Source organism: Pelophylax lessonae, assembly GCF_965119305.1.
Source record: "Pelophylax lessonae genome assembly, chromosome: 4".
Lineage (NCBI taxonomy): Eukaryota > Metazoa > Chordata > Amphibia > Anura > Ranidae > Pelophylax > Pelophylax lessonae.
This window is the reverse complement of record NC_138771.1, coordinates 446,926,309-446,952,935: the sequence shown is the minus strand read 5'-3', so window position 1 is coordinate 446,952,935 and position 26,627 is coordinate 446,926,309. Positions and strand designations below refer to the sequence as shown.

At 41.2% G+C, this 26,627-nt stretch overlaps 1 protein-coding gene across 1 annotated transcript in view; it reads left to right on the top strand.

Moving 5' to 3' along the window:
* The window catches only part of FLT4 (fms related receptor tyrosine kinase 4), a 358,183-nt gene that overhangs the window by 163,195 nt on the left and 168,361 nt on the right, over nucleotides 1–26,627 (top strand). The window contains exon 2 of the mRNA XM_082253130.1: nucleotides 7,819–7,915. Within this exon, the coding sequence (XP_082109256.1) occupies nucleotides 7,819–7,915 (97 nt within the window). The remainder of the gene's footprint in view (nucleotides 1–7,818; nucleotides 7,916–26,627) is intronic.

Below are 26,627 nucleotides of genomic sequence, written 5' to 3'. Positions count from 1 at the left end.
TGGCACTGATATGCAGCACTGATGAGCACTGATAGGCAGCACTGATGGGCACTAACAGGTGGCACTGATGGACACTGATAGGCAGAACTTATGGGCAATGATAGGTGACACTGATAGGTGGCACTGATGTGCTCTGATGGGTAATTAGGGCACTGAGGATCAGTGCCCTGATTACCTTTACACATATTCCCTGTGAGGAGATGCTGCTTATCAGCTCTCCTCATCTCACACTCAGTCAGTGTGAGAGAGGAAAAGCCGATAAATGGCAATTCCTTGTTTAATTGTGATTGGCCGTGATTGGACACAGCCAATCACATAGGTAAAGAGCCGCCGCCACGGCTCTTTACCGAGATCCGGTTCGTGCCGTGTCCCACAAACAAAGGACGTCATATGACGTCGTCCTAGAACAAGAGTCGCACCTCTCCGTCATTTGTCGGCGGGCGGGCGGCAAGTGGTTAATGCTAGATGACTTAATTATTTGAGCACATCACATCACATGGGATGTATATTCTAATTTGGTATATGGGAATTTGTTTTGAGTTTCTAAGGTGGCGGCAGTGGATTTAATAATTAATATTTTTTAGTCTTACACACATACAGGATTTTTTCTGTGGTGCAGAATTTACTATTTGGCTTAATTGGTCAAAAGTTTTCAGCATAAGCAATTACTATTTCTGCTAAGATCTGTAAACCGTTGATGTGCCTTTAAGCCTGATGGTGCCCGCAAAAATTAAATAAGATTTAAAACCAAAAGCATACATTTATTATATCGCAGCCAATTCTTAGATGTGATGGCTGCATTCATTTTTTTTTTCAGGCTTTCTTTCTTCTATTTTCAGCTGGTGATCCAGCCAGTAAGTCTGTTCTCCTGCAGATTGTATCAGTTTACAAGGATGGGACAAACCATTTAACAATGGCAAGGGTGTTTACAATGATACGTTATTATTTATTTATGTAAAACTTGTATAAAGGAAAAAGACTGTTTGCTGTAACTCATGCACACAGGGCATTTTTACAGCTGCTGTAGGGAGCGTCAGACTTTTGTTTTTGCAGTTTAAAAACACCCCTCTATGTTATTCTATGGCCTCATGCACACACAGGCTTTTAGGAGCTGTAATTGGCATAGGAAAACCTAGGGCCAGCGTGTTCTGGAGCAGCAGCGTTAAGCTGTAAAAACGCCTGACGCTGGTAGAGGCTGCTTAATGATGCATACAGCGTTCGGCCACATCAGACGTTTTTAAGCTGTAATGTTTGGATTTGAGGTTGGAAAAAAGAAGAGGGCAGAGAAAGGTTGCTAAATGCTAACGCTGCTAAACGTGGCTAAAATGTGCATTAACGCCAATACAAATCGCTTCTAAAAGAGCGTTTTTACAGCTACTTTTTCCTGGTGTCAGAACTGGCTTTGCAGCTTGTTTTTTCAAATACCCTGTGTGCATGGGGCCTAAAGTGTGAAGTATACAGTTTGGCTTCAATTTGTTAGTGTATTTAAATCTGCTAGTACATCTACAATACCTTCCCCCCAACAATGCTGCTGTTTGCTGTGCCCCCTGTGTTCCTTCATCCAGAGTTGGGGTTCTCAAATACAGGAGGTGTGTCATTACCAGGTAAAAGCAGAGGGAAAAAAGCGTAAAAAAAAAAATAAAAAAACCAAATGCAGCCACCCAGGGCTGCTGTTAGAAATCACGGGGCCCTGTACAGCCTACCTCACAGGCCCCCCCTATGAAAATATCAAGACAATATTGTTACTAAAAATACACTAAAATTATTATTAGCAGACACATTCATAACAGAGAACCTGTGTGAATAAGAGCCCATTCAGACTAGCGCGACTTGTCAGGCGACTTGTCAGCCTGACAAGTCGCGGTATGTCGCAGTCCATTGATTAGCACAGGACCCGTTCTAATAGGAGCGACACAAGTCGCTCCGACTTAGAAAAAGGGTCCTGTACTACTTTGGGGCGACCTGGGAGCGACTTGCATAGACTTCCATTATGTGAAGTCCATGCAAGTCGCGCCAAAGTCGCGGTGCACGCGACTTCACAGGTCGCCCCCCGAAGTCGGATCGCCTCAGTGTGAACCGGCTCTTAGCCCTTTATTTTTTTTGTTTTTCACATTTGAAAAAATATATATATATCATTTTTATTTAAATGTTAAAAATGTTTACAACTATTTTTCAGAATTTTAAAAAATATTTATTACAATGCTTAAGTATCACTTATTTTTTTTTTTTTACAGAACAGGGAAGCCTGCAGTGCTGCGGGAGGGGGGGGGGAGGCGGAACAGTGAAGTGGGGGCACATAGGGAGGGGGGGTTTAGAAGCAGGCAGAACAGAGGGGGAATGGTGTCAGTCATGCAATTACAGGAACGATGACCCACACAGGGCTTCCTTCTGCAATTGCCCCTCCGCCCGACCGCACCGATTCCCTGTACTGTTTGGGCCCCCCTGTGTACCAGGGCCCCCTTACAGGAGGACTGGTGGTCCTCCCCTATCAGTGGTCCTGCAACCACCACATCTAATGTTCGGTAAACTGCAAAATATTACATTTTTGGTTTTAGGATTTAAGATTAGGCACCAAGATGCTCAATACAGGTCAGATCGAGCGCTAATTATTTCATGCCTATGGGTACCTTCCAATTCTCATTATGGATCTTTGTGTTGAAATCACATAAGGCCTTGTGATGGTGGATGGACCAGTACGTGAAACCTCATTAATCTCCATTAGCTTGCTAGCTGTCATTACCAGGCAATTTGCATGTAATCTGAACTAGCAATTAGGAGATTTTTTTTTTATATACGGCTATAACAAGATGTCGTCATTCTTGGCTCTACTATTCCAAGCCACCATTAACCAGTCAGTGACAAGTTCTTTAATTTCACAAGTGTCAGAATTCTTCTAACAGGAATGAGGTATATTGAACATTCTAAAAATGTATATAAGGCAAGACTTACATTATGTGCATCGAGATTGGCAACAGGCAGCCTAGTGAGCAGCTGGCTTTAATAGATATTTTGCCTAACTCATTTCTGAAGCGGTGTGTGGCAGAGCTACTAAATAGAGCCTTTTCATGAAACCATACCTGCCAAACCACGTATTCCCAAGCTTGACTTCATAAATCTGCTTTGTATTGGTTGGCACTCTGAGTAAGACTGGAAAACATCCATCCTTCTAGTCTATTGCCTGACTCATGTTAATGCCACATATTTCACAGGTGAGAGGCTTTTTGGCTTTTATCGCCGCCCTGTTGGCAACTAGATTGTAAATCTATCTAAGCATAGTGGATTTTTTCCTATCCATTTCAGCATTCGCTAGTCATAAATCTGAAGTACTGGCAAGCTAGATTTTGTCATGCAATTATTTTTACTGGGGAGGCGGTTAAAGTTTTTCATTACCTTTCCTGACAATTTTGATTTAACCGGGACTTTATACAATAAGCATTACTTAATTAATTTTGTTAAAGTATATGTAAACTCAGAAAAGAAAAAAAAAACCCTGTACAATCTTTGACATGTTATTATATAATTTTAAATTTCATTTGTCGTTTTTAAGAGAGGAGAAAACCACAAGTGCCTACTAAGTGTAGCAGTAAAAACTACTTTAATAAATGTAGATTAAAATAACTCCCAAAAGTGGGTAAAAACAGGCTTGTAATGGCAGGAGGTTTTTACACTCTTTTGATGAACACTTGCTCTTCGATCACCCATATGGTATCACCTGCCCACTTAAGAATCCACTTTGGGTGGTTAATTGAGGCCATGGGTATCCCTCCATGGAGATGGCATCTGTTTTATACTTTCCACCTTTTTTACCCTACAAGCACATGGCACTGCTCCCTCAGTTCCCGGGCTAGACGGTTTCAGGGGACCCCCATTCAGCAGCCCCATGTGGCAACACTTTGAACTAATTTATAACCGATTCTATCTGCTCCTGAAGAAGTGAAGAAGTGTAGAAACACGAAACGCGTAGAGCACACAAGGATGCAATCTTATAAGTAATCTGTTACATGATTTTGCATGTGTCTCTCTTCAAATTTTCCGATTTTATCTTGGAACTCTTACCCAGACGATTGTCATACTGTATACCTTCTTCATGTCTCGGCCACATTGGACCATCCATGTATGCTATCTTTTTGTCCCAACATGATTCTAAATTGTTACCATCTGTTGTATTCAATAAATTGACACCCTTTTTTATTCATTTGTATTTACATGCAACACTTTTTTGTCTGTGATTGCATATGTTATTTCTTACTCTTGAGTTTTATAACCAGGTCTGGTCACATGCCTCATTTAAAGTCCCAAAACCCCCCTTTCCTTTGCTTCCGATTTAGGGATGGAGGTACAATTTCAGTTGTAACCTCATTTAAAGTCCCAACCTTTCCTTTTTTATAAAGGAAGAAAGCTGTGCTAATGTGAAAGAGAAACAAATTAAGTGACTCAAAATAAATCCTTATAAATGAATACACAAAAAATTGCTGTAAACAAATTATTAACAGGTGAAATTCATCATAGGCATAATAAAAATCTCAGATAATGTGATAAATAAAAAACTGAAGTGACTCAGAATATATAAATCCTCATGGGTGAGTGCACAAAAATGTGAACAAGATACTGTAAACAATTAATATAAAAGATGAAATTCCTCATATGCGTATTAGAGCTCCCAAAATGTGAAGAATGACGATTAAGAATAAATAAATGAATAAGGTGTGATATTATCTTCCACTACTGTGCTCCAATCACCAAAGCATTGCGTATGAGCTTACCAGAGGGCAGAAATAGATGAGCGATCAAGTTTTCCAGGCATATCCAATGGAAACACAAATGCCACAGAGCACAGGGACAGCAGTATTCCAAAGCACTGATCAATAGTAATGTCTCCGGAATCACCATTCAAAAAATAAAATTGGCTCCATAGTGTAATATTGTAAAACACTTTAATATAAATAAATAAAAATTAATTCACATTCAGAAAGAGAATATACGGCATAAAACAAATACAGCCAGCTGGTTCATAGTACAACCCGTCCTTCCAGGTTGCGTGGTGACGTCAGCGCGCCGGACCCTACGCGTTTCGCCACAGATTACGTCTTCCTGGGGATGGCCTTTTTTATAATGGCAGGAGGTGGTCCTTCACTTCTGTAAACATGGGGTGTCCTTGGGGACAATGTCTTAGCAGTAGGGGGAGGTACCAAAACACTATCTTTTCGAATACTAAAAAATGTAATCAATAATTTGGAATCAATATAATCAATTCATTCTCCAGTCATGATGGAAACCCTGGGGCAGTGATGGCGAACATTGGCACCCCAGATGTTTTGGAACTACATTTCCCATGATGCTCATGCATTCTGCAGTGTAGTTGCTCATCATGGGAAATGTAGTTCCAAACATCTGGGATGACAAGGTTCGCCATCACTGCCCTAACCACATGGCAGTGTGGAATCAGGTTGACTCTGGGGTGTTTTAGCAAACAGGCCACAGACAGGTATTTAAAAGGCTGTTTTCTTATAGGTCAAGGCTTTCGTAAATTTTGTTGATAACCCTGACAGGGTCACTACTAGTACCGTGGCCAGGCTATGGAAAAAGATTTACATACACTCAACAAGCAGTAAATAGGCTTTATAACATGCCCTTACTGACCTATGCAATCTTGCGTACTCTGGAGCAATTCATTCTCCAAGTTCACAGCTTCACGTCTGGTCTCAACACTTTTCTTTCTCCTCTCTTTCTGTATGTCTGCTCTTTATTTGTATTGAGGTTTAGAAGGATATGAGGCTGCAAAGTCACTGCTGACAGGGGGAGACTGAGCTATGTAGTAAAACATAATGAAAAACTGAGAGTGTTTTATTTCAAATATTATTTTATGCATTGATATAAATCTATAAATCTACAGACCCAAGTCTATCCCGACAGTATATTAATATGCTGACTTGGCACCATCCATAGTCAGCTTAACCACTTGCAGAACTGCCTGCAGCAAATCAACTCTATGATCCAAAAGTTTGTATAAGTGTCATCAGTGATGTCAAAGACCTATTTGTATCTCCCAAGAATATAAGAGCATCATCTGCATATAATGCTATTTTTTCTTCTAAATCCCCTCTACGGAAAACAGTAATATGGGGATGTGCCCTAATGGCTGCTGCTAGTGGCTCCACCACAAGGGCAAATAGTAATGGGGATAAAGGGCATCCCTGTCTTGTCCCCCAATAAAGTGAAAATGAGGAAGAAAGTGTATTATTTACCCTGATACGAGCTTCAGGGGCTCTATATAATAATTTAATCCATAATATAAATGAATCCCCTAATTAAAATTTCTCCAATACCGATCATAAATAATGCCATTCCACGCTGTCAAATGCCTTAGCGGCGTCTAAAGATAAAACAGCTCTATGTCCCTGATTGGTAACAGGTATTTGTAAATTAAGATACATTCTATGAATATTATTTGCTGTAGAACAGTTTGGAATGAATCCAGATTGATCGGGATGTATAATTTTGCTTACGATTTTTGACAGTCGTATAGCACATCCCTGTTCTCTGACAAGGGAAGTCTGTGATACTGTGTTCCTACAAAGCAGGAACATGGATCTCTGCTTTCTCACAGTAAAAGCACCCCCCACACAGTTAGCAAGCAATCCCTAGGAGCACAGTTAACCCTTTGATCGCCCATGATGTTAACCCCTTCCTTGCCAGTGTCATTAGTACAGTGACAGTGCATAATTGTAGCACTGATCACATGTCAGACGCAATGTCGCATACCCGCTATAAATCGCTGATTACTAGTAAAATAAATTTTAAAAATTAAAAATTCTACAAATCTTTCCCATAGTTTATAGATGCTATAACTTTTGCGCAAACCAATCAATATACGCTTATTGGGATTTTTTTTTACCAAAAATATGTAGCAGATTACAAATTGGCCTGAATTGATGAAGAAATTTGATTGTTTTACTTTTTTTTTTTTTTTATTGGATGTGTTTTATAGCTGAAAGGAAAAAATATTGTTTTTTTTTTTTTTTTTTCAAAATTGTCTGGCTTTTTTGTTTATAAATAAATATAAAAACCACAGAGGTGATCAAATACCACCAAAATAAAGCTCTCTGTGTGGGGTAAAAAGGACATCAATTTTATTTGGGTACAGCGTCGCACATCCGCGCTATTGTCCATTAATATAACCCAGTGCCATATCGCAAAAAATAGCCTGGTCATTAAGGGGGGGTAAACCTTCCGGAGCTGAACTGGTTAATACAGCAGGTCTATTGCATTGGACTGCAAGTATGCCATTAATCTACTTTACACCTCTGTTTTCCATCACTGGATACAATTGGCGTTGGTGTTGAAAGTTTCTTTCTGGTTCATTTAGCCAAAATCACACAAAATGACACATATTCAGACGAGCCTGGGAAAAGAAATAAAAACACAGCCTGGGTGCCTTGATTTGGTAGACAAGAAAATGACTCTTCTACAGAGCAATCACATGTAATGGTTGGAATAATTTCACTCCTCCGTCCAACATACAATGTCTATTAGGCTTTCCAACAAGATTCATTAGCATCAGACTACATTAATGGCAACGTTCAGAGCCTGCGCCACGGTGGTATTTTTGATGTGAAACATTCCCCAGGATTGCGGCCTAAATAAGAATATAACTTTGTTTAACTTTCTTAAAGATGTTGACACAGATGGGAGTTGGCGAGCAGTTATACTGGTGAGGACGTAGCTGCTCAATTAGCAGATATAATTTTAACCGTGAAAGCTTCATTTCAGAGACATGTTTGTTTGACTATTATGTTTTCTTTTTATGCTTCTTCTCAGATCTGGTAAGCGGATATTTTTTGACCCCGCCTGTTCTTGACATCGTAACTGACGAACTTGTGATCAACGTGAATGACACATTAAGTATCACCTGCAGGTAAGACAGTATGCTTGTGGAATTTAAAATGGATAGTGATGGCCAGGGGCGTAACTACAGGGGTTGCAGGGGTTGCAATTGCAACCGGGCCCCACGCTCCCCTGTACACCTGGATAGGAGGGGCGGCGGGGGTGCACGGTTGCCGTTTAGCTGTGACATCCTTGTCACTCACTATTGGGAAGCACCAGCCACTTTCAGGTGGCCTCATCACCTGCACAGGATTTTTGTTTTTTCACCAAGATTCACGGGGACTATTATATATTGGACTTTTTTTATATTTTGCACATTGAATCAGTTTGCACTTTTGCATTCATTTGTATTTATTGCATGTTTTCACTTTATTCATTTACGTATTTATATATATCTCTTTTGGTCTTTTATCATTATTCATTCACTGCTTGTTAGTTATCATTCATTTGCACAGCACTATTTATTTAATTTATAAACATTGGTACTTAAAAATCCCCATAGGCAACACAAAAATTTCTGCAGGTTACCAGAGAAGGTCTAGAGCTCAAATTATTACTCTCGCTCTAACGATCGCAGCGATACCTCACATGTGTGGTTTGAACACCATTTACATATGTAAATGCATTCGCTTCTGCGCACAAGCTAATAGGGACAGGGTGCTTTAATTTTTTTTTCCTATTTATTTTATCTTTTATTTTTTATTTTTACACTGGTTTTTTTTTTTTTATATATTTTTTTGATCACTTTTATTCTTTACACTTTTATTCCTATTAACTTTTATTCCTATTACAGCTTGAGTTCTAAATTTCTCCCTCCAGTACTCTAAAATAGCAGTAGGGCAGAATGAAACCTAATTCTGATTACTTTTTAATGGAGAAGTTTGGGATTACAAAATAAAATAAAATAAAAAAACACATGCATACATACATGCTGCAGCATCTGTGTGACACTACCGCTGTCCCACACCCAGGACTCACAGCTGAACAGCCATGAGACTACTAGTCAGCCAGTTCCTTGTCTTCATTAAGTGATGATCAATGACTGTCAGTCAGTGCTCTCTGTTCTGCTCCCCCAGGCTGGGGATGTGGGCTTAGCTAGCTCCAGCTCCAGGCTGAAAGGTGGAGCCAGCTGTCAATCAGGTGGATCCTAAAATATTGTCGGGATCCTTCCCAAATTTGGCACAGCTCTGCCTCGTCTGTTTCATGTACAGTGATAATGCTTTCTCAGACCTTTGCAAATCTTTTACAGTTAGCTTCCCAAGTTTACAGGCTTAGGGGGTCGCAAATACACTGTAAACCTGTGGCAGAGTTCAGAGAAGCAGAGCGGCAACCATAATTGCCTTTAAAGTGTTACTAAACCCACAACAGTAAAATCAGTCTGAATATGCATGCTTGTTATACTTACTGTGGAACCTAAGGGGTTAATCCTCCGCATTGTGTATAAAGGCTGTTTGATCCTGTCTCATTGATCCTCCCCTTCTTCCACTGTCTCCAAAAATTAAATTGATATTTACAGAGCCAGGTGACAGGCTGCACATGCTTAGTTTGGTGTGCTATGCTAGAGAGTTTTTTTGGGAGAGTGCATGTGATCAGCACAGGGCCAATCAGAACTGTCCAGACAGAGGGTCAGGAGAGAATGAAAACTCCTCCTACAAGCTTTACTAGAAAATTATACAAGTCACAAGGCTGCCATATACTGCTGATGAGAAAAGGTATTTAGCAGTTTAGAATTAACTAAAATAATTGCATTTCTATGTTCTGTGGGAGACCAGATATAGTGATTGCATATTTTGGGTTTAGTAACACTTTAATTGTGTTGCTAATCTGTGGATAGATAGATAGATAGATAGATAGATAGATAGATAGATAGATAGATAGATAGATAGATAGATAGATAGATAGATAGAGAGATAGATAGATAGATAGATAGATAGATAGATAGATAGATAGATAGATAGATAGATAGATAGATAGATAGATAGATAGATAGATAGATAGATAGACAGACAGGCATACATGTAGAGGTGAAAAGAATACTTTTTTTGATGCCTTGAACTTTGACCCCTGCCTTTCTGTCTGGACAATGCTGATTTGGCTGATGAACTGAGCATGTACAGAGTGCCTCCAAGGCTCTGTACTATCAGCAGATAGATTGGGGACAGTAAAAGAAGGGGAGCATCAGAGAAGACAGGATCAAACAGCCTATTTACACAATGCAGAGGATTGACTACTTAGGTTCCACAGTTAGTATGACAAACATGCTTTACACATAGGTGTGCACAGCCTATGGCATTAGGGTGTACACCCCAAAGCTCAAATATGTGTGTGTATGTGTACATATATATATATGTAAATATATATATATATATTTTTTTGTATATATATATATATATATATATATATATATTGACAGTGTCAGTAGATCAGTGGACAGTGTTTATAGGGCATATATTGGTGTCAGTAGGCCATGGATGGTGTCAGTAGTTTTTAATATTATTTATTATTATTCTTACAATTTTTTTTTATTATATTTTCCTACAACTTTCTTTGTTTTTTTTTTTTTTTTAAGGAGCTTTGGTGAAATATTAGGGGTCTACACAGGGGGAATCTGCACCAAACGGGGTGATTAGGGTGTGCCCAGGCATACCTGGCACTCCCTGTGCGCACGCCTATGGCTTTCTGGCATATAGAGACTGATTTTACTGTTGTAGGTTTAGTAACACTCTGGGTAAAAATGTAGACACCCCTTCATTTCATGCCCAGGTGGCATCAAGAAAAAAATGAATGTGTCATCTGTATGACCCAGAGCCAGTCAGTGAATGAAGTACCTGCTGCCCAACAATACCTGGGTATTACAAACTAGGAGAACAACGGTTGGGACATTCTGAAGGTTGCCTCCACTTCTCTCCCTCCCTTAACTTGTTCCAAATCTAACAAAAAAAACGAAACATTTTGAGCATAATGGATATTTTTGATACATTTTTTCCTTCAACTCAACACCTGGCAAAGATTTCTAAAAGCCCCTAAAGTGATATTACTGGCAGGTCAAGTACTACTTTTACATCTATCTATAAACAAATGCCTCAACATGTGATTGTGGGGATATGTGAAATCATTTAGCAAGTGCCTTACATGAAATACGATCATCTGCTAATGTGTTGTGTCGTTTTAGACCTTATCACTACAAAGTGCAATGACACTTTGTAACTCATATCAACCAAACAGAAACCAGCATTTAGCCTTTCGAGAGAAGTCAGAGCAATCCCATTTTGATTGGTTACTATGGTTATATCTTACTACCACACTCCACAGCTTGCCAGTATGTGTATCTAAACCCAAAAAAAAAATTTAATATTTTCCAGCTTATTAGTCATTAAATGCATTCATTTTCTTGTTTAGTTTTGTTTCCATTCTTTTCACTTGGTAACCCTGAGAATTACACAATTCCTGTCCCTGGGTGGATACGCTCATTACTCCACTGTATCAATGGAGGGAGCCATGGTTGTCACCAAGGCTGGGGTTCATGCATTTCTGCCTTTCTTCATCACGATTACATGGGGGTTGGGAGATTAATAGTTTACAGAATGAATGATGGCTACAGCAGGCTTACTTTACCGGGAGAGAGTCTATTGACAGCCTTCCATGATCACGTATCCTGCATGCCGCAGGGGGCGCTCTGTGATTGCCGAGTCCTTCAGACTCAGCTGAACACAGAGCAGGGTAAAGGGCCAATCACATCGACCCTTTACCATGTGATCAGCTGTGTCCAATGACCGCTGATCACAGATGTCAACACAAGCCGGTTATCGACTTTTCTTTCCTCACGCTGACAGGGTGAGGAGAGTAAAAAAGAGAGCTGAATGATTGTCAGTGATTATCATTGCAGTCTCACCAGTACCCAGCAGTGCTGCCAATAAGTGCCCACCAAGCTGCCAATCAGTGCTCATTAGTTCTGCCAATCAGTGCCCACTAATGTCACCTATCAGTGCTGCCTCTCAGTACCCATCAGTGCTGCCTACCAGTGTCTCCATCAGGGCTACCTATTAGAGCCCATTAGTGCCTCCTCATCAGTGCCACCTCATCAATTCCTATCAGTGCCGCCTATCAGTGCCTATAAGTTCAGTGCCCATTAGTGCCTCCTATAACTGCCAATCAGTTCCACCTATCAGTGCCCATTAGTGCCTCCTATTAGTGCCAATCAGTTCCACCTATCAGTGCCTCCTATCAGTGCCAATCAGTGCTACCTACCAATGCCACCTCAGCAGTATCCATCAGTGCCACCTATCAGTGCCCATTAGTGCCTCCTATCAGTGCCAATCAGTGCTACCTACCAATGCCACCTCAGCAGTATCCATCAGTGCCACCAATCAGTGCCCATAAGTGCTGTCTCATCAGTGCCCATCAGTTCAGCCTATCAGTGCCAATCAGTGCAGGTTCATCAGGTCACTTCAGTTAGGTAGAAAAATTACCTGTTTGCAAAATTATAAAACAAGCTATGAAAAATGTTTTTTTTTTTTATTATTTGTTCAGCAAAATATAAAAAACCCAAAAAATTATGAAAATATTATTTTGGGTACAGTGTTGCTTGACCGGGCAATTGTCATTCAAAGTGAGACAGCGATGAAAGATGAAAATTGGCCTGGGCAGGAAGTGGGTGGAAGTGCCCAGTAGGGAAGCGATTAATGCATCCAGTTCAGCTCACCGAAGTGATGGGGACAGTGCATTTTTGGCCAGATCAACAGGTATTTTCTGTACCTGCTGAAAATGTTCTTCCAAAAATTGAAAATGAATGCAGCCACATCTAAGGACTGGTATGCTGCAATAAATGTAATTTATGTTATTTTGTTTAAGTATCCTTTAACCAATTTTGTACCAGTCGTTTTTTACTCTTTTTTTTTTTTTTTTCAGACCTGGGCAATTTCAGAACTTAAAGCCCCGTACACACGTAGCGATTGTCGGCCGTAAATATTCGGCCGCCAAACGATCGGCCGATTGTAGGCTTGTTAGTATGATGCTTCCGACAGCCGACAGCGCATTTTCGGCCGAACAGAATCTGTCGTGCAGGCATTAAAATTTTTGTTGGCCGTCACCAGAACGGCCGATTGTTCGCCAGTCAGTACAGAATTCGGCCGACAGACAGCAGATTTGCAAGACTGGACATGCTCAGAAAAGAAAAAACACAAGCAAAGTTAACCATCACATGACATCACTTCTGCAGTCGGCTGTTGTTGGCCGACAAAATTCGTGTGCAGTCTTTTGCAGTTTTCAACAGACACGACAGCCCTGGACAAAAGACTGCCGATCGTTCAGCCGACGATCGGTACGTGTGTACGGGGCTTAACTATGAGCCTTTTGACAGGCCGATAAGGCATATATCTAAAATACATAAAGTTCTGCAATGTTTTTCTAGTTCCATTCTTTCCAGTTTATTACAACACTAAAATTAAATCTCTGGCACAAAGCACTGGGAAGTTATTCACAAATGAAACTAATGAAAACATGTTATTGTGCTATTTTTTACCAACTATAAAAGAACATAACCATAAAAATAGTGTTCCACAACAACAAAAAAATAAATAAATAAATAAGGGGAGGAATGCAATTAAACACACTCACTAAAATGCCAAAAGTTGGTTTCAGTCTTTTTAAATCTGCAGCATCCTTAAAGGAATACTTGGCAATCCTACCATGAAGGTTCAGGCACTAGGGTGATAACTGTCTCCCAATAGCTTTCCTGCACTGTCATCCTGTCACAGGATGTCAAAATGCCCAGTTATGGTCCACCATTGTTATATCAGTAAGTTGATACAGAGAAATAGTGATGAGTCAACACAAGGCAGAGTGCTTAAAGACAGGAATTAGATGAAAAAGGCTGGAGGAAATCCACAGCACTGAGATGCATGAAAGGATAAAAAAAGGAAAAAATGGCACGGCGTTAATATGGCAACATTTATGATACAAAGTGCTTCAGCAATCTAAATAGACTGGGAGTTAAAGTATAACTAAAGGCAAAATTTTATTTTATATAGATAGACTGGTGAGGGATTAGAGCTACTGTTAGAGCTAAACCCACTAGAAAAGCTACCCCCTAAAGCAGTGTTCCTCAACTCTGGTCCTCAGGGCCCACTAATGGCGCTTTTGCACTGCATGGAACCGTACCGGTTCGGCACGCTTTTGTGCTTTTCCACTGCTGGTACCGCATGGTATAGGGTTGGAACGGTTCGGTACGGTACGGTATAGGTTTGCTTTTCCACTGCATGGAACCGAACGGTACGGTACGGTACGGCTCTGAAAAAACAGTACCTACTCGATTGTGGTTCCAACAGGTACCAAACTGGTACCATATCCCACAATCCTTTGCATGCAGTCACTACTAGCCACTGATTGGTCAGAGAATCCCACCCACCCCGTTGTTTTCCCACCCACTTAACTTTAGTACTACTTTAGTGGAAAAGCAAACCTATACCGTACCGTACCGAACCGTTCCGACACTATACCGTGCGGTACCAGCAGTGGAAAAGCAAACCGGGCCAAGCAGGGCCGAGTAGAGCCGAGCCGGTACTAGCCGGTACTTGCAGTGGAAAAGTGCCATAACAGACCAGATTTTAAGTATTACCTTGGGGAGATGCAGACTAGAATACTGCAATCACTGAGCAGCAAATTAAATCACCTGTGATGTAATTTAGTTATCTTGCAAACCTGATCTGTAAGTGGGCCCCCGAGGACCAGGGTTTAGGACCACTGCCCTAAAGCATGACAAAGATTGCATGAAAAATAGAACAAAAATAACATTATTATAAATAAATGACACTATATAAATTTTCAATACCCTACAAATATAACCTATTAACCACTTAAGCCCCAGAAGATTTTACCCCCTTCCTGACCAGGGCCTATTTTGCGATTCGGCACTGCGTGACTTTAACGGACAATTACGCGGTCGTGCGACGCTGTACCTAAACAAATTTGACGTTCTTTTTTTCCCACAAACAGAGCTTTCTTTTGGTGGTATTTGATCACCTGTGCGATTTTTACTTTTTGCGCTATAAACAAAAATCAAGCATCAATTTTGCAAAAATAACAATATTTTTCACATTTTTTATATGAAATTCTCAAAAGAAATGTGAAAATCAAAATTTTTTAACATTTTAGGCCAATTTGTTTTCTGCTACATATGTTTGGAAAAAAAATCGCAAAAAGCGTATTTTGATTGGTTTGCGCAAAAGTTATTGCGTTTACTAACTAAGGGAAAGATTTTTGTCATTTTTGTTGTTTTTTTTTTTACGCGTAATGGCGGCGATCTGCGCTTTTTTTTTTGCGGTACTGCGACATTGTGGCAGACAGATCGGACCCTTGACTGACATTTTTGACACTTTTGGGGGTACCAGTGACATTACTGCAGTAATCAGTGCTATACATATGCACTGTTACTGTAAAATGACACTGGTAGTGAAGGGGTTAACTTTTTTGAGAGGGAGGGGTTATGTGTGTCCCTAGGGGCGTGATTCTAACTGTGATTGGCTGTGGCTTGAGGTGTATGAACAGTGATCAACGGTCCTACATAGTAGAACCGTATGATCACCATTCATACACAGGGGAGAATGACAGGCGGCTTGTTTACATCAGCCGCCTGCCTTTCTCCCTCTCCACCCGACGATCGCGAGTGACCGGCGGACATCGGGTCCGCCGGTCACACGCGCGGGGAGGTCCGTGACCGCGCGGGAGCACGCTCGCTCCCTAGACCCACACAGGCTAGCGACGTATCCCTACGTCACTCTGCCTGTGACGGGTTGACTGCCGACGTAAATAGTCGTGCGGCAGTCGGCAAGTGGTTGATTAAAAACCTACAACATCCCCGCTCAAAAAAAAAAAAAAGGGAGCAATACGCCAGTCTCTAAAAAATGTTATCATCGATCATGGAACTCAAATAGAGCCCTGGACGACACCCGGGTCAGTAAACCATATACATATCGTGGGTATTGTAATTCACTACATAAATATATAAAACCTAAAATATAGAAGTGAATATTGCAAGTACAAAATATAAGAAAACAAAATAACTAAGCCACCCACAATAAACTAACCATAATTAACTGCTGTGCAAAAATCTGAAAGAAGCATATATGCAAACAATCTAATATCCAAAAGGCAAACAAAAATTACATGAAAACCCAAAAATACTAATCCCACAAAAAGCAGAAATATTGGTGAATCCTAGATTGGTTTTGAAACATAAAGTATAATATGGGAATTAGTTGCAGGGAGCTCATCATGTATTGCAGCAGCAGTCACTTCATGGAGAGCAAAGTGCAAGGGGGGGCAACATGGTGGAACTTTTTTACAATATAGGGCCCCACTGGAGTGGGAGTGAAAACCATTTCATCCAAAAATAAGTGACCAAGAAGTGTTCCCCTTGGTGATGCTGATTTGTTTTTTGAAGGTCTTTGTTGCTGTCTGCTTTGTCATTAGGGGGATTCACTCTCTCTAATTGCCCTGACCACCAAAGTCAATGCGAATGAAAATGAAGGTAGATCTAAAAGTTTGAGTTAAGAGGGGAAAAACGTCCATGGTGGCCAATTGTTCCTATTCCTCTGTGGATTTCCCTTGCACTGAAAAAAATATCCTCTCCCTTCCTGTTGAATCTATAGGGCAAGAAGCAAAGGGAAAATTCATTAATAAGGTACAAAGAAAAAAATGATTTTAATCCCCTTTCAATTCTATCCAAAATGAAAAAAAAAAGGTTTTGGTTTTAGATATACTTTAATCTGTCAAACTATTTTAGGATGTACTATATACTGTACATTCTGAAGGCTTGCTACCTCAAGGTACCACAGCTACAGAACTTACCTTACCATCATTCTGCTCCAACCTCGTCAGTCGGCAGCCAGGAACGAGGGAAAGGTAATAAATCAATCAAGTCATAACATTACTGAGTGGGAGGTACTCGGCTGCTTTTCACTTGGCTGCTGGGTCACCACTAAAACATAAAGGTACTGTAATTTGCAAGGAGGGTGGCCTTAGGCTTCTTCTTCCCATCCTCCTCATCACCTAACAGTTCTCACAGTTACCCCTTCCCACCCAGAGCACCTGGAGTACTCACACACATGGGCCCATGTTTTATACATGGTTCACAGGGAGGCTTTAGTAATTCAGCCAACCACCCAGGGCCCAAGCAATATGGGGGCCCGGGCCACCTGATGAATGCTGCACCCTCTGGTTCTCTCTTAACGTCAGGTGGGTGACTCATTTTTCCCCTTTGCCACCAACTCCTGAGCCAACCAGGTTTGCACTAGTAAAACACAAAAGTCACTCCATTCCCCAGTAATAGACATTCTTTTTCTTTAGATATTCACACAGAGACTTGTAGCTGCATTGAAACTTCTTCAGCAATTATAACAGAACAGTCCAAATATTAGCGTTAGTATTCTCCAAATATTGTTTTAAGATTAAGGCCTATAGGCATTTAGGTAGCTCGGAGCTTTCAGCAAGAGATTTCTGCACCTTCACACAGTTGTAGGCAGGTTGTCTACTGTGGGTTAACTAGTTTGGCTGCCCAAGTCAGGGAGAAGCTGTTAATGTTTAACTACCTTCTTTGGACATTTTTGCATGTTTTTTTTGAGGTCTGGCCTCCTGTGTATTATTAAAGGAAAGGGGTCCGGGTCCCCAAGAGCCTGGGCTGGCCCTTCCATGGGTCCCACTGAGTCCATTGGACCCAGGCAGCACTTGAAGAGGGGCAGCAAATTGACCTCCAAGATTTTTTTTTTTACAGCAGTTTTGTGTGTCATCATTTCACGGTGTTACAGGTGGCCTTTCCCCATCTCATACTATCGCCCGTAGTGCAAACTGATGAGTATGAGGAGGCGGATTGTATCCTCCGGGGAACTTCCCTCACATGATTGTGGTGTGCCCAATGACATCAGACATCAGCGCACTCCATCTCACACAGGGAAGGCTGGATCTTCTAGGGCGGTGGGCACTGCAGACACAGGAGTGACAGGAGGACTGAGGACAGACAGTGGGTGCTTGGTGGACTGGTCCAGTAGTGAGTTATGGAAGAAGATAACAGTATATATAATATTTTCTAAAGGTTATATTAATATAAAATAATGGATGTGGGGGCCTTTTGTTGGGCGTGATTTTTTTTGGGGGGGGGGCAGCATTTTATTCTTGGACCCAGGCAGCACAATGTCTTAGGCCAGCCCTGGAGCAGAACTATCAAAGAAAAAAAGGTTGCTGGAATCTGTTGTCTGCTTCATGAAACACCAACTTGTCCAGTCTCCATCATTATGAACACTGCCGTTCTGGACTCTACCTCTGTGGACTTTACCATAAAGGAATCTACCTGTGTAGGTACGCTGGGGCAGCCACAACTAGTGTTGGTTAGGGAAAAGACGTTTTACTCTGTTGCAACTGTTGTGTCAAGTTTGCAGTAAAGTTTTTTCAACCACTTTTAGCCTGGTCTGAAGTTATTCCAAGGGGTTCATGTTGGGTCCTGGTGTATCCTGAAGTACCTGGGTCTGTGAAGCACTATGGGGTATGAGTAACATCACTACACTACACTACTACTACTACTTGGCAAGACAACGAAGAGGAGGTAGTTGCCAAGGGTAACCAAGTTAAGGGGAGAACACGCAACAAGAAACCAGTCGTTTGGTGCGATACCTAGCTAGGTGATAGGCCTTTCGGTAGCAAGGGGGTCGGTGCGCTGGCTCCCTCCGTAGCAGTTCGTCTCCTCTGGTCATTGATAGCAGACTAACATAACAGAGATCTAAGTCTGGTGGTACGGGAAGGAAAGAGTTAATAAGCATGCATGGATCCTGCTACTTTCTTGGCAGAACTCCATGCTGTTACTGGGACTGAGATTACGGAGGGGGCTGCACTGGTTGAGTGGGCGCAAGCTCAGCACATTCCTCCTGGTCGCAAACATTGGTGAGCATGCCTTCAGGCGAAGTATACCCCCAAGTCCACGGGTACAGTAGACCCTACTCACACAGTCCCTTGTTGTAACTCCTCACATAAATTGACCAGTTATTCTGGAGGAAAGAACAAAGCATGCCTCCGCCTGGTCGCAAACATTAGTGAGCACGCCTTTAGGCGAAGTATGCCCCCAAGTCCACGGGTTCAGTAGACCCTGCTCACACAATCCCTTGTTGTAACTCCTCACATAAATTGACCAGTTATTCTGGAGGAAAGAACAAAGCATGCCTCCGCCTGGTCGCAAACATTGGTGAGCACGCCTTCAGGCGAAGTATGCCCCCAAGTCCACGGATTCAGTAGACCCTACTAACACAGTCCCTTGTTGTAGCTCCTCACACAAATTGACCAGTTATTCTGGAGGAAAGAACAAAGCATGCCTCCGCCTGGTCGCAAACATTGGTGAGCACGCCTTCAGGCGAAGTATGCCCCCATTTCCATGGGTTCAGTAGACCCTGCTCACACAATCCCTTGTTGTAACTCCTCACATAAATCGACCAGTTATTCTGGAGAAAAGAACAAAGGGGACACACAAAGTTCTCCTTCTCTTGCAGGCCTCTGCCCCAGAATCTCTGTCTTAACATCCTCATACTCCTATTGCAAGCTCTATAGATGGGAACTTTGTGCAAGGGGGAAAGCAAAAACACCCTCAGCAAGCCTTCATTTTCTCTCGGTCTCACTGGCTAGAAGAGCTCTTAGCCCAAGCTCCACCCACCTTATAAAGGGACACCAACGTGAACACTCCACCAGCAGCAGGAGCAACTCTTATGAGGACCTCCACTTGTCTACAACTTGATTAGCAGCCGGGCAGTGTCCTGTGGTGGGAAATTAATTACATGATTCCCAATACTTGCAAGTCTATTTTATCAGTTTATCTGTGCCCATTAATCCAAACAGACTGAAGGAGGAACAAAGGAAAGGTTAATATGTGAAGCTAATGGAGACACTATTAAAGTAAACCTATTGCACTGCCCTGCATAGACAAAGTGCAGGTTCCCTTTAAATGCTTCAAACTTTTTTTTTTTTTAATTAAAAAAGTATGTTACCCAAAACTTTGCTTGACTTGCATGAATGAGAGAAACTAAAGTATTTTCTCCATTGTGCTGTGTTGACATTGATTTAATCATTACTATTTTAAAAGTCAACTGCTTCTGGGAAAGATTTGGATAAGTTTGTTTTTCTTTGTAACATTTTTTTTTACCATAGAAGCCAGATAGTTTAGCAGCCAAGGATCTAAAAAAAAAACTGCAAAACTATCTATCTATCTATCTATCTATCTATCTATCTATCTATCTATCTATCTATCTATCTATCTATCTATCTATCTATCTATCTATCTATCTATCTATCTATCTATCTATCTATCTATCTATCTATCTATCTATCTATCTATCTATCTATCTATCTATCTATCTATCTTCAGCAGATCCAGCTCAACTCTGCTGTTGGCTTATTGTAAATATGTCATAGCACAGACTTTAACTTTTCTACCTTTGCATAAAGCAGTATTTTAAGCAGCTTGGGGGTGTTAAATCTTGGCCACTGAAAGTGCAAAGAATGAGCTTGCCACAAGTCTATGATTGGTCCAGTATAGATTTAGGAATCTGTACCTATATATACTAATCAGTTATACCATAGAAACACAGCTGCTGGTGACCCAACACACCCTAGTGTTTCTAAATATAAAACCAGTACTACAGTTATTACCCTATTTTAATTATATAATATTATATTAGTTTTTCACTATATTGTTTTAATAAGGAATTAACTGCAGTGCTGGTTTCTTATTTTTTAAGAATCCTTACCTACTGATCTTTTATCAAGCTTAATAAATCTATACTGTATATCGCCATAAACCCTTAGAGCTAGCCCGTATAATAGGGAACTGCCTCTTAAGACTAGAGATCACACCAGATCATGCTTACCTTTGAGTCCAGCACTCCCCCAACACCAAAATAACCCATTCCAGCTATCTGTAATCAAGCATCAGACCCTTTCCTGGCTTTTACCTTAAACCACCCGTTTTTGTGTTTATTAACCATTTTACCACCGGAGGATTTTCCTGTCTTACGTCTGGGCCACTTTTTGCGATTCGGCACTGTGCGACTTTAACTGACAATTGCGCAGTCATGCAACGCCGTACCCAAACGAAATTGACGTTCTTTTTTTTCCACAAACAGAGCTTTCTTTTGGTGGTATTTGATCACCTATAAAACAATCACACTATAAACAAAAAAAGAGCGCCAATTTTGAAAAAATAACAATATTTTTCACATTTTTTTATATGAAATTCCCCCCAAAAAAAATTTAAAAATCAAAATTTTTTATCATTTTAGGCCAATTTGTTTTCTGCTACATATTTTGGTAAAAAAAATGGCAATAAGCGTATTTTGATTGGTTTGCGCAAAAGTTATTGCGTTTACTAACTACGGGAAAGATTTCTGTCGTTTTTGGTGTTTTTTTTTTTAACAAGTAATGGCGGCAATCTGCGATTTATTTTGCGGGACTGCGACATTGCGGCGGACAAATGTATGCCTGGTACTTACTAACGTGTGTGGGGGGAGGGGACTGAGTGACACAGGGACAGATTGCAGGTTCAGCTGTGCTGAACCCTGCAATCTGACCCTGCCTTTCACTTAGGAGATCCGCCCGCTTTGTTTACACAAGCGGGCGGATCTCCACACTCGATTCCCCGACGATCGGGGAAGAGCAGCGGTGATCACTGCCGCTCCTCCCCTGGCCCGACTCCCGCTGTGACTGAATACAGCGGGAGCGAGCCTCCGGCGGCGCGCGCACGCCACCGAGACAGGGAAATGTCTGGCGACATAGGTCTACGTCGCCAGACGTTATCGAGCCACTTTACCGCAGTAGAGCTCTAGTGAGCAGCGGTAAAGTGGTTAAAAGTCAACAGCTACAAAGAGTGTAGCTGCTGACTTTTAATAAACACACACTTACCTGTCCCTGGGTCCAGCAATGCAGCCGGCACCAGCCTTGCTCCTCACCCTCTTCACATCAGCATCACAAGTGTGGTGCCAAAAATGTGAAGACGTCAGTCAATTTTGGTAAAAAATTTCTCCCAACCCCCCTTCTGCTTGACTTTATTTTGTTACAAAAGCCAAAAATGACAACACAAATCTATACCTAAAATGTAGTTCCAATAATTTATTACATTGAAGAATAAATATAATAAAATTTGTATTATATAATATGCTTACTGTTAATTTTAGTGATATAGTTGACGTTTCTTGGTAGTATTGCAAAGGTTCCCTTCTGGGTTCATTACATTTACATCAGTGTAAAATGCTAAACACAGTTTTACATTTATCAGAAAACTGGTAAACTCACAGATTTTGGAAGTAACTTGCCATCCCTTAGCTTTGTCAGGGCTCTATAGGTCAGCCTAACATACAGATGCATCAGCCTGAGGATAAAACTTGTCTGACCTAAGAATTTTCTGTCTTCAACTCTTTCTAACTCACTATTTTAGAACAAGCATGCAGATTAGAATGTCAGTGTAAAGTTAGAACTCATGATCTACACACTTTGTCCCGGTCAGTGCTTCTCAAAGTGTTAAATCTGACAGCTAGCAACTATATTTTCAGAAACATAGGTCAGCAATGGCAGCTTCCGTTCTCTCTGTATTGGTTTCTGGTAAAACTTTATTGATTTCACTGTAACCAAAAGCTCCCTACGCTCCCGCTTGTTGGGTATTATGAAGTTGTCTTGTATTTGTGCAATTTAAAATGTATAAACTTAAAATAGAAAGTACCTAGCTAAAAAATAAAAAATAAATATTAAAAGATAAACTAGCAAAACTGGCCTTTGTTGCAATATTCACCTTAAGTCTAGAGATTTCCACTGCAGTTACCGTGAAGGCACTACTGCATCTTGCGATGCCTGGACTGAATTTGGACATGTAGCTGCCCTAGGCACATATAAGACATTGTGCTTTTTTTTTTTTTTTTGCAAGTTCCACCCCTTTTGCCATATGATTGTTTGTGTAAAAATTACTGCAAAAATGTGCAGTTAGCAATGTAATGTCTGCATGTCTGCTATACATTCGTAAGTACATTTTAACTTTACAGACCAACAAATGAGCAAGGAGATATGATTTTAAGGTTTCTGAAACCATAAAGAGTCTTCTGACTACTCCCAGCATCCCCTGCACCCTCTTTTGCCTATAATTGCCATGCCGAATTTGGCCACAAAAGAAAAAAACTGATCACAGTTCATATATTTTAAAGCTTGGCACTGCACCTTCTAACCTTGTTTCCCTAGGGCAGTGGTCCTCAACTCCGGTCCTCGGGGCCCACTAACAGGCCAGTTTTTTAGTATTACCTTGGGGAGATGCAGATTAGAATACTGCAATCACTGAGCAGCAAATGAGATCACCTGTGATGTAATTTAGTTATCTTGCAAACCTGGCCTGTTAGTGGGCCCCGAGGACCGGAGCCGAGGACCACTGCCCTAGGGAATGGCCCACAGCATAAATACAGCTCCAGAATGGGGTTAGCAGGGAGTGTATAGAATGTGTTTTAGTCAGCTGATATGCAGATTTGTAGCAATATGTAATGTGTCCTGTGGGAACCTCCCTTCTTCACTCCAGGTCGGTAGAGAGTCACAGGCCTCCTGTCAAGAGAAGTACGGAGTATGGAGAGAAGTACGGAGGTGAAGATTTTGGATCTTAAGACCTATATAAAGATCCTCTAATATGGTAGCCTAAACTGTAGGCTCTATGCTAATTTAAATATATGTATTAGTTATCTACATTTATGAGAAGATATAGTGTTTTTTTTTTAAAAGGTATTGTGTTATCTTAAAACTTATGTAACTTATTATTCGCAGTTTGATAAAATGCATAATTATGAAGTCAATTATAGACCTTGTCAGTGAACATGAATTTCAGGTGCTCAGATTCTCCAAAACAGAGCCCTTGGCTTGCTAACTGCTTTCTGATCCTAGCCTCTGGACCTAATATCCCAGAGAAAAAAAAAGAAAAATAGTTCACTAATCACTTATGCCTGTCCGGGATCCAAGGTGGAGGGCACTGTTTTTCCAGCTCAGTAATGAATTGAATTTGAAAGAGTTCCCAGTTTTCTTTGGAAATATAACTCTGGATACACTAAGTATTGAAAAGTTGGAATTTCGAAACTCATCAAGATGGAGAATTAGGTCTGATTTTACTCTCCCCAATTTAAACAATATTCTCTTTAACAGCTTCATGGCTAGATGGTGATAAAGTTAGTGGAAATAGTGTTGAAATTTTTGTCCAGACCATTGTACAAAATGATAGCTCTACTTCAAACGGATGCCACTCTTTTGAGTTGAGCTGTAAATAAAGTGTATCTCTGGCCGTTTTTACTTTTGGGTAGAAAAGCAATGGGTTAGAACTAGTGATCGACTGATATCGTTTTTTTAATGCTGATACTGATATTTTGGTCATCAGATATCGGTATCGGACTATATTTTCGGACATGTAAAAAATGTTTTTTCTTTTTCTAAAGGTACTCCTTGTGGAGGGATCTGGGGGTCTAAAAGTCCCCAAACCCCTCCTCGGCACTGAAAAGCATTCAAAACCCCAAGTTTGGCTGTTTTTAATGCGGTCAGTTTTTTAATTCGGCGCCGAGCACCCGGAAGTGATGTCATGACATCACTTCCGGGTTTTTTACATGGAGACCAGCACACGCACACTTGCGGCAGGGATACCGGCTTTCAAGGGGACACATCTTCATGCTACACCGGGTCTTCTCTTCGGCGGCTGCGGTGGAGGTAGGATGTCTGGGTCTGCCGGTGGGGAGCCAGAAAGTGATGGACAATATGAATTGCTATGGTTGTCAATAGAACAAAGATAGAGGAGAAATCTTTCAAATTGGATACTTGTTCTGGTGACAGCTGTCACTGTCTCCTGTTTTGTCTTTGGAACAGGATATAAGGGGAAATAAACCCAAAGGTAATATGCAGCAAAAAAAAAAAAAAAAACTATCCATTCCCTACTCTAGCCAAAACAAAACATAACATTTTTGGATACACTTTAATTCTTTTTTGCATATATGAAGATTTATTTGCTCCTAAGGAGTTGTTTTAGCTAATCTAAAGCATACTTGCAAAAAAAGTTATAAACCAGATTTTACATTTTAAATCCAATAAAATTGTATAATGTTGGAACACATCCATTGTAAAAGGGCAAGCCCAGCTCCATGTTCATAAAGCTAGGGAAACTTGCCCTAGGAATGTGGAATAGTCATCTGTATTACTAACTACTGTGCTATGGAACTGCTATGCAAAGCAAGACATAATCCAAAAAAAAGCAAAAAAAAAGCTATGGATTTAATACCAGGTCACTATAGATACAAAAATATAAAAAGTTGAGGACTGCAAGCAGTTTGGGAGTTGTCATGTAACAGTCAAAAAGTGTATGGATAATTCAAAATCATAAGGATATTTGGATAAAAAAATTGGCTGTGTCAGTTTCTTATCAATTCGCTTTTTGCTGTCCAAAGAGCGGAAAAAAAAAATGAAGACAAAATGCAACAAACAGTTCTCCAGCATTATGCTCTAAATGTTGGTGAGGTGGCCTGTCTAAAACACTTTCTATTAACAAGGAACATTTTAAAATATAAATTATATTTTAAAGTTACATACCCTACCCATTTAAGAAGCCTTACCTCTGTAACATGCAGTCCTATTGTTGTGAGTGAGGGTACCTACAATGTGATATGTATTGCAATTTTTTTTCCCCATTAGGTAATGTACTGCAAAATGTATAGGTTAAGAGTAGACTTACTTGTGAGTGCCCCTGTAACCTCCCTGAGGTACATACCCAGCTACCTACCTTTGGGGGGGGGGCGCTCTCTGTAAGGGTGGAGGGGGGAGCTCCATGTCCAGATATGGGGGAAGAGCTCCTTATCAAGATGCATGGGAAGAGCTCCCTGTCAGGGGGTGGAGGAAGAACTCTCTGTCAAGAGGTGGGTGGGATTTTCCTATTTTGAGATGGGGGGAACCTGCTCTATAAAGAGGTTGGGAAGCGCTCCCTGCCAGGTAACTGGGAAAGAGCGCCCTTTCAAGGTGTGGGTAAAGTGCACCTTACCAATGTGGGGGAAGCAGCTGCCTGTTTAGAGAAGGAAGAAGAACTCCCTAGTCAAGAAATGGGGGAAGAGTTACCTGTCCAGAGGTGGGGGGATGAGCTCCTTGTCAGGAGGATGCGGCAAATACTTCCTGTCATATATTAGCGAAGAGCTCCTAGTCAAGAGGTGGGGGAAGAGATCCCCAGCAAGAGGTGGAGGAAGAGCTCTTATAAGGTAAGGAACAAGAGGTGATGAAGAACTTCCTTACAAGAGATGGGCAAAGATCACTAAGAGGTGAGAGTAGACCTCCATTTCAAGAAGTGGGGAAGAGCTTCCTGTCCAGAGGTCAGAAGAGAAGCTCCCTGTCAAGAGGTGGAGGTAGAGCTCCCTGTCAATAGGTGGGGAAGAGCTCCCTGACAAGAGGTGGAGGAAGAGCTCCCTGTCAATAGGTGGGGAAGAGCTCCCTGACAAGAGGTGGAGGAAGAGCTCCCTGTCAATAGGTGGGGAAGAGCTACCTGACAAGAGGTGGAAGAAGAGCTCCCTGTCAATAGGTGGGGAAATGCTCCCTGACAAGAGGTGGAGTAAGCACTCCCTGTCAATAGGTGGGGAAGAGCTCCCTGACAAGAGGTGGAGGAAGAGCTCCCTGTCAATAGGTGGGGAAGAGCTCCCTGACAAGAGGTGGTGGAAGAGCTCCCTGTCAATAGG